Raw genomic sequence first — 8,949 nt, 5'->3', positions numbered from 1 at the left:
GCTGCAGATCACAACCTGATGAAGGCAACAGGACCCCATCATACGCAAAAAGCAGAGATGAGATCCTAAGGCCACCAAAATGGATCCCCTCAACACGCTGGCTGCGTCTAGAAATTCTGTTCATGCAAGTAACAAACAGAATCGGTGACAAAGGGCAGCCTGGCGGAGTCCAACTGGAAACGAGCCTGATTTACTGCCAGCAATGCAGACCAGACTCTGACACTGGTCATACAGGGACCTAACATCCCCTATCAAAGGGCCCGGTATCCCATACTTCCAGAGAACCCCCGCAGGGTTCCCAGAGGGACACGGTCGAACGCCTTCTTCAAGTCCACAAAACACATGTAGACCGGTTGGGCGAACTCCCACTCACCCTCCAGGACCCTGCCAAGGGTATAGAGCTGGTCCAGTGTTCCATGGCCAGGACAAAAACTACACTGAGTGTGACCCCTCTGTTTTTGGAGCACACCCTCTGGTCCCCCTTTTTGAACAGGGGGACCACCACCCCAGTCTACCAATCCAGGGGAATTGACCCCTATGTCCATGCAATATTTTAGAGTCGTGTCAGCCAACACAACCCTACAATATCCAGAGCCTTAAGGAACTCAGAATGAATCTCATCCACCCCTGGGGCCCTGCCACCGAGGAACTTTTTAACTACTTCGCCGACCTTGTCCCCAGAGATTGGAGAGCCCGACCTAGAGTCCCCAGGCTCAGCTTCCTCAATGGAAGGCATGTTAGTGGGATTGAGGAGATCATCGAAGTACTCTGCTCACCGGCTCACAATGTCCCGAGTCGAGGTCAGCAGCGCACCATCCCCATTATAAACAGTCAACACTGTTGACTGTTGACTATTTGTCAAAAGTGGTGCTGCACTGTTGGTGTTGCACCGCTTCCCCCTCCTGATATGCCAGATGGTGGACCAGAATCGCCTCGAAGCCGTGCGGAAGTCTTTCTCCATGGCCTCTCCAAACTCCTCTCACCCCCGAGTTTTTGCCTCAGCAACCACCCGAGCCTCATGCCGCTTCGATCGCCGGTACCCTTCTGCTGCTTCTGGAGTCCCACTGGCCAAAAAGGCCTGATAGGACTCCTTCTTCAGCCTGACGGCATCCCTCACCTAAGGTGTCCACCAACGGGTTCGAGGGTTGCCGCCGCAACAGGCACCGACAACCTTGTGGCCACAGCTATGATATACTGCCTCGACAAAGGAGGCACGGAACATGGTCCACTCAGTCTCAATGTCCCCTACCTCCCCGGGAACGTGTTCAATGTTCTGCCAGAGATGGGAGTTAAAGCTCCGTCTCACAGGAGACTCTGCCAGATGTTTTCCTGGGTTTTCAGTTTCAGAAAGCTATGGTAGTAAGTGTCAACTTAATACCGCAACCTACTCCATGAACCAATCCTGCTCGGTAGCAGGACTGTTTGAGCAAATCCTTAGTGGTACTTTGTAGCTGTGAACTGGGACAAGAAAAGTGTCAGAATAGGCGTGTCCTTTTATGAGGTAACCTGCAGATGTTGGAGAAAAAAAATACTCAGTAGAAATCTCCCTCTGTACAGGGCAATCAAACCGTGATTATCATTGCGATTACCTTTATCATTTCCAAAATGATATATTTTTGAGCGTTACTGTTTTTCATTAGTCATTTTAGCTCAGTGAAATTTCAGTCTCACATCACTCATGTGAGACTGAGTGATGTGTCACTCAGTCTCACGTCACTTGGGTATTAAAGTGTTCCACTTGGGTTTAATACCAACTGGATGGTGTCAGGAATACAGCAAAACTGTTTAAATACAGCAGATGTGTGAATGTGGTGCGTGTCTCCTGCTATCATGTGGGACACCAGAATTCAATTCCCGACTCTTTATTAAAGATATTATTTTTGTCTTTTTGTGTTTGTGCACAAATAGCTTAGTTTTAGGTAAATTTTATAAAAGAGCTTTTCAGACAAAAGCCATCTCACTGCTGATCATTGTGACTTGAACATTTATAAATAACTATCTGAAAACTGTGGACATCCCTACTGTATAGTTTAGTGGGGTTCTTTATTGTCACAGACCCACAAGACTAATGGAAGAAGAACTCCACAAAATCAGTGAAAGCAAAAATGAATTTGGTAAGCCTACAAGCATAGCCTACTCATATGTTTTTGAGTGTCCAAAATACAGTAGATATTGATATTTTGTTAAGACAAATAAAACTTTTTTGGCTGTTGAATAAGTGTAGCATCAAGAATTAATTCTCTACTAAATCACACTCATGCATTAACTTGGTGTGTCGCTAACTTTTGCCATTTTGCAGCATCAACATTGCTGCTGGTTTTTTTTTGTTTTATATTTTTTTGGTGAATATGATTTGATATTCTCCTTGTGCCCTTGTTAACAATTCTGGCAAGACATGCACACTTTCAGGGTTTTTTTTTTATTTCTCCTGTGGTCAATCATGTTATCTGCGTTCCGTAGATGAGGGATTCTTCTATACTTGTGCTCAGGCGTAACTTGACTCAGAATTGAGTTACCTAGTTGACATCTCCTGTTCTGAAACAGAAAACCCTGAGTATCACAGAGCTGGGCAGGTTTATTCAGACAGTATCTGCCTTCTACTCAGGGTTTGTTAACCCTGCTTTCTGAAAGGGGGTCCAGGCAGCTAAAAGGACAGTTCATCCTGACTAACAATTTGTTCCAGTTTTGTATCAGACAGGTTATAATCTAAAACAAGGCAACAGCATGTGATTTACATATGTTGCCACACGTAAATGAGTTTACCTAAAGATCTTCTGTACATCAGTGACTCTAAAGCTGCTGCAGAAAAAAGTCTAGATATAATTTAGGAAACTTGGAAACACATAGTGAACCATTGAAGTTACCCAGATTATCCAGCTGAGCCTTGTCCTCTGCCCTCTCCTCTTCCCAGGCTGACTTGGGAACAATATTCCCAGCTGGAGGCACAGGCTGTCCATAACACAGACTCGGATAAGGAGGAGGTCTTCTCTGACTGCAGCATCTGATAGGGTCTGATCAACCACAATAAGCGTCAAGCAGACTGGATCAATGTTCCTCAACCTCCACTACAGATCTTCCTTCATCCTTTGACAAGGAAGAGACAGTGCTGTCCGCCCCTGGACTCCAAACAACTGGCAGGCTTACGTTGACAGGTCTGACTGGTGCTATCTGTGCTTGCTTGCTCCCTGTCTTTTCTGGCTCCTCAGTTGCAGTTATTTATATTCCTCTGTCCCCAGGAAGAAAGAGGAGATCAGGTTCTGGATCCATCAGCATTTTCCAGAGGCACACAGCAGCAAAATGCCAAGGCAACCATGGAAATTCAATCGTCTGCTAAACACTCTCTCAATGACTGGCAGGCTTTTGAAGGACAACAGGACAACAAGAATTTACCGTAAAAATTCCTAAAATCAGTTCCTAATTAGCCTCTCTGTGAAATACATGCATAAAATACATTTAGAAGAAATCATCTATTCCCAATGCAATAACCATTTTTAACCAACCTAAATTACATCTAACTAGTACGCAAAGTAACATGGTTAGATGTATTCAAACATATTGACAAAATTGCAACTGTATGAATGTGTTGTATTTTGTTTGGTAAGTCAAAGAAAATGTTCAACGTCAGTGAACAATAAAGTTGTCTTATTTATTCACCAAACCAAATTACTGCATTAAGGTGTTCCAATCACTTCCACAGCCATTGGTCAATTTGCATTTGACATTGCAGTACATTTGATGTGGTCGACTTTCACATGGAATACTTTTGATAATATGGTGTAAATGTCTATAGTTTAAAACGAAAAACCAAACCAATCTTTTGTTTTTATTAAAAGCCTGACTCTATAATCTAAAGAACAGTTAGTTCTCAGCCATCGATAGATGCTAAAGCATCAACTAAATACTATGGGGGTTTTAGCCAAATCTATTCTGATTCCCAAGGAAGTTTCTGAAAGTTTCTCTTAAGCATCTAAGCTGATGACAATCCTAAGGTGTAGTTAAAGCTGCAGTAAGTAACTTTTCATAAAAATGTTTCTTTTACATATTTATTAAAACTGCCATTATGTCCTGACAGTATAATATGAGAAAAATAACCTGTGATCAAATTGATCTCTCCTGTCTCCTCCCTGTGGTCTGCCACCTGCAGAAATACTTCGCTCCTGGTCAGAAAGAGCCAATCATGCATTTGTGTCACACCCTCCCCTTTGCTCTCTGCAGCGCTAATTTTATAAGTATTACCTACTTTAGCTTTAACAGTTTTACTCTGCTGATTTTAGGTCAAATAACATTTTTTAAAGATGCCTAACTGTTTTATTGCAGTATTTATATGGAGCTTAGCTTTTATACAATTTGGACATGCATAGCTTTATGAAAAGGAATGAGGTGAAAGAGTCTCACAGGTGGGCAGCCCTTCTTGATGGTCACACTGGGTGTAGTGGCCCTCAGCGCTCCAGTGACACCGTGGTAGTACCTGAAGCAGACCTGGGTCTCTGCTGTGTAAGAAAAACATGAGACATTAATGTTTTTGAACTGGTCTCTGCTAGATACTGTCTGTAAAAGTGACAAAAAAAACCCCAGAAGAAACACAAAAATGATCAACAGAAATAAGTGAATTAAAACTGCACATCACAGTTAAAATGCAGTGATTGTGCTATTGTAATTACTTTAAAGTAATGCAAACTGTGTGCAGATGGGGAAACCCAGCTCTGTGGGAAACATGGGGAGATTAGGGTCACAGTAAAGCTTTATGTTTCTTTGTCTGTTTTCACCAGACACACTCTGACACTTGGACAGGACACGCCCCAACAGCACTGCATGAGCTAAGAAAAAGCTTCATTAATCCTCTGTTTATGTGGATTAATGGACAGTAAATACAAACATTAAAATTTCAGTGGATGTTTTGGTGGGATTTACCAGAATTTAAACATGGGTATAGCTTAGCATCATCAGCATAAGAATTAAATACTTATATGATGTCTGATAATTTGACCAAGTGGAACCGAAAGACCTAATCAAAGCATGAATTTTAATGAATTATACACCACCATGGTGTCTAGGCTAAAGTATAATGGATGCCACCTGAATTGAAGCAGCTAGCAGAGGGTGTGTTCTTTGTCACTGTAGAGCTTTGTCTCACAGGTAAATCACTTTTGGGTTTAACTACCCTGTTTTGACATAAACAAACTCAGAACTCCAAACAGACAGGCAACAGCAAATGCAGTCGTCTGTACCTGTCTCTCTGTTAGATTGCATTTGTACTTTGGATACTATCTGAGCATCAAATCGAGCCCAAATTGGTACCCAGAAATGATCTGTTTTTATCATTACCTTATCATTTATTTGCTTAGATATGGCCTCAGTTCCTCTGCATGGGTTCTTATTTGTGCATTTAGATTCAGCTGTGTTCTTTTCAGGATTATCCCTTTGTTTAGTTCTAGCCTTCTCCTGCTCTGTTTATTTTCCTCCGTCCTTCCATCTGCTAGCTTGCTTTAGTTGTGTTCTGTCACCTCATAGTTCCCTCAGCTATTTTCATTTTCATTTAGTTAGGCTCACTGGTTTTCAGGTCATTTCTCCACTTCTTCAGTATGCATACAGGATAGCCTATTGATTTCATAGTTCTCCATAGGCTCCTTCCACGATATTTCTCCATGATTACCCGATCCCCTCTCCAAGTTCTATGCTAGTCAGTTATTTTCTGCTGTAAGTCATCTTTTATTTTTTTCTATTAAAAAGACATCTCTGTTATATGTCTGCATGTGGGTCCTCCATAAAAAACCAACCATGAATATTAAACCTGCTGTTTGAGGATCACAGATAGTTTTGATTTTTTATTGTTTTTTTATCTTCTGGTTGCTGCTGTTGTTTTGAGATACTTACAATTTCTAAAATTGGAGCTGGAATCAATTTTCCAAACTATTTGTCCCTTGTGAGATCCACTGATGCCTCGATTCTTGTAATCAAGAAAGTTCTCTGAAAGAGTCTCATCTAGAAAGAGAGATAAAACCGATTAGGACACACTGATCGGCCACTAACAGTTCACTTTTATTTTACCTCTTGTCATTTTTTTACTGTCATAATAAGATATGAACGGTCTCATGAGCTTTAACATTTTTTTTCTTAAGAATATTGGAACAATTTCCTACACAAAATAAAACAATCCAATTTATCCATGGCATTGTTTGGGAAATATACAAGTAAAAAAATAAATGTTCAATAAAACATGAAAATAGTGGAAATAAAAATGAGTCATATCTAATTTACCAACAAGATACATTCCAATCCAGTCTCCAGCATCCACTTCCTCCTTGATGTCCCATTTGATGAGCAGATCTTCAGACTGGCCTATGGTGTAGTGGGCAGAGCTAATGGTGAGTGTGGACCGGGTGTCGGGTGAGACCAGGTCGGTGTCACTGGTGGAGCGTTGTAACCCCAGCATAAAGGCCTCCTGGTTCAAACTGTTGACTGCACATGTGTCTGGACCACAGCTGTGACGCGCTGCACCTTTGCAGCACTGGCGGGGCTGCCCACTGCGGGTCGGAGAGGACATGGCAGCCAGGCTCAGGAGCCGGTTCTGGTACAGGTTCTACATAAACATACGCAGCAAAAAATATAGTGACTGGATCTTTTGTTGGTATTTTAGTGCATGCTCTCTTATTGACTAACTACAGCTGCTGACATCAGTTTAATACCCCTTCTACTCTATCACTTTTTGTCATGTTTTAGCATAAAACTGTGAGGCTCAGGTCTCATGAAACCGAAATTACAGCTTGATCGTTAGATTTCAGAAAGGGTAACATTGCACATCACCCTGAACATTCCAATCATATTGTGAGACATGACAGAAAACCTTGTCAGACTAGATGTGAAGATGGACAAACCTTACAATGTAAGTAAAAAACATTCACCCCCTGGGATGATTTTACTTATCAACTATTATTCCAGGATTTCTCTATATTTTTCTACATTCATTTCACCTTCTACCTTTGTAAGACTTCCAGGATCTGCTGCCGAGAAGCCTCCCCACACCGTTATGCATCCACTACCATGCTTTACAGTGGAGATGGGGTGTTTGTGGTGACATAGAGTGTTTGGTGTCCGCCAAGCGCACCATTTTATCTGATGGCCAAAATACCCAATTTTGCTGTCATCAGACCAAATAACTTTCTCTGTCTTCTACATGGAGTCTCCCACATGCCTTGCTCCCCCTGTTGTATCTCACAGAGCAGTATTCAGAAGTTCTATATCATCCTGGGTCAGAAGCCCATTCCTTGTGTGGCACAGACTGCAGTGGCTGCCTTCGATGAACTGTTTAAGGCGCACTTTGTGTTTGCTGTGTCCTACGATGCAGCCCTCCTCAACTTCTACACATTTATCCAATCAACAGTTTATGGGATCGATGTGGCAACAACAAAGGAGAGCCCCAGAGTCAAGGAAATCAGAGTGAGAATTAACAACACTTAAATATGCCAACATGTTACATTTGTAAGGTTCAGCACAGAAATTCTTCAAATCTTTTTCAGCATTTGAAATTTAGTCATGCTTTATATCCAGGGTACAAATTGCGTTTGAAATGTGGGGAACATAGTTGTTCATCTGTTTTTTACACATATTCTGGGTTCAAGAAGCACTTGATGAAAGCACATGGAGACACTATTGCCATAGATTCTGTTTATGTGGACAATGTTGGAACAGATAGTGTTGAGACCAATGATGTTTGTGCTGATGACCCATTGAGTAGTACTTCTGTTAGTCAACAAAGTCTTCCTGAAAAGAGGCAGTTGATGGACATGTGTAGCTCTGTTATTGCCCAAGTTCAAGCAACTGGAGTTTCTGAAAATATTGTGCAGTCTTTAACTTGTTCAATGGAAGAGGTTGTTAATGATGTTCATATTCAGGTACAGGATGCTGTTCTTACATGTCTGTCATCTGAAGTGAATGAGCAAACCTTAAACAAAGTCAAAGAATGTTTTGAGAACATAGAAAATCCATTCACACACCTTAACACTGAAACAAAGAGGCAAAGGTATTTTGAAAAAAAATGGAAAATTGTTGAATAGAGCATGTCCTTGGAGTGTGCTATGATACATGTTTGCATAAAACAACAGGTGTTTACAGTCAAATTCCTGTTAATGACAAATTTATGTATGTACCTATTTTAGGAACTCTTGAGTCATTGTTTACTAATGAAGAACTAAGTACTTGCTTTCAACAAGTAAAGTGCCATGAAGATGGGATCTATAGAGAGATCAGTGATTGTTCCTATTTTAGAAATCACTCATTATTTTCAGAGCAAGAACATGCACTCCAAATACAGTTGTATTACGACGATTTTGAATCAGCAAATCCACTGGGACCCAAGAGGGGTTCACATAAACTTGGCTGTATTTATTTTATTTTAAGAATCTTGCGAGCTAAACTAAATTCTGTTTTGATGAACATTGATCTTGTTTCTCTTTTTCATGCTGAGGACTTGAAGAAGTATGGTTTTGGTCCCATCTTGGAACCTCTTATTAATGACTTGAAATGTCTTGAGACAGAAGGTGTTAAAGTGCCATTTTCTGATGTACCATTAAGAGGTTCAGTTGTTCAGGTTACTGGTGATAATTTGGCATTGCATAGCCTTTTTGGTTTTGTTGAATCATTCAGTGCAACTTACTGTTGTCGGTTTTGTTTAACTGATAAAACAAAGTTTCAGTCAGTATTCAGTGAGGACAACCAAGACCTAATTTTTCGCACAGAAGAGCTCTATTCAGAACATTGCAATGCTGTGGCACAAAATCCCCCTCTTGTACATTCATTGGTGTAAAAAGAGAGAGAGTGTCCTCTTAATGCACTACAGTATTTTCATTGTTCAAACAACTATGCAGTTGATATTATGCATGACCTGTTGGAAGGTGTTGTGCAGTACGAACTTCAGCTTCTTTTTCGGTACATGGTTAGGACTTCCATAGA

General features: G+C 41.1%; 1 protein-coding gene across 3 annotated transcripts in view; it reads right to left on the bottom strand.

The window, feature by feature from the left end:
• Positions 1 to 3,659: 3,659 nt before the first annotated feature.
• The window catches only part of LOC103132265 (E3 ubiquitin-protein ligase HECW1-like), a 29,343-nt gene continuing 24,053 nt past the window's right edge, over positions 3,660 to 8,949 (bottom strand). For 2 of the 3 annotated variants that reach the window (XM_016667261.1, XM_016667260.1), the window contains exons 3-6: positions 6,259 to 6,580; positions 5,875 to 5,982; positions 4,396 to 4,490; positions 3,660 to 4,157 (exon numbers count right to left, since the gene is read on the bottom strand). In XM_016667261.1, the coding sequence (XP_016522747.1) occupies positions 4,059 to 4,157; positions 4,396 to 4,490; positions 5,875 to 5,982; positions 6,259 to 6,580 (624 nt within the window). In that variant the 3' untranslated portion in view covers positions 3,660 to 4,058. The remainder of the gene's footprint in view (positions 4,158 to 4,395; positions 4,491 to 5,874; positions 5,983 to 6,258; positions 6,581 to 8,949) is intronic. The other variant, XM_016667262.1, reaches the window with a different exon arrangement.

The sequence above is a fragment of the Poecilia formosa genome, unplaced genomic scaffold (genome assembly GCF_000485575.1).
Source record: "Poecilia formosa unplaced genomic scaffold, Poecilia_formosa-5.1.2 Scaffold979, whole genome shotgun sequence".
Classification (NCBI taxonomy): Eukaryota; Metazoa; Chordata; class Actinopteri; order Cyprinodontiformes; family Poeciliidae; genus Poecilia; species Poecilia formosa.
This window is presented reverse-complemented; position numbering and strand designations above follow the sequence as displayed.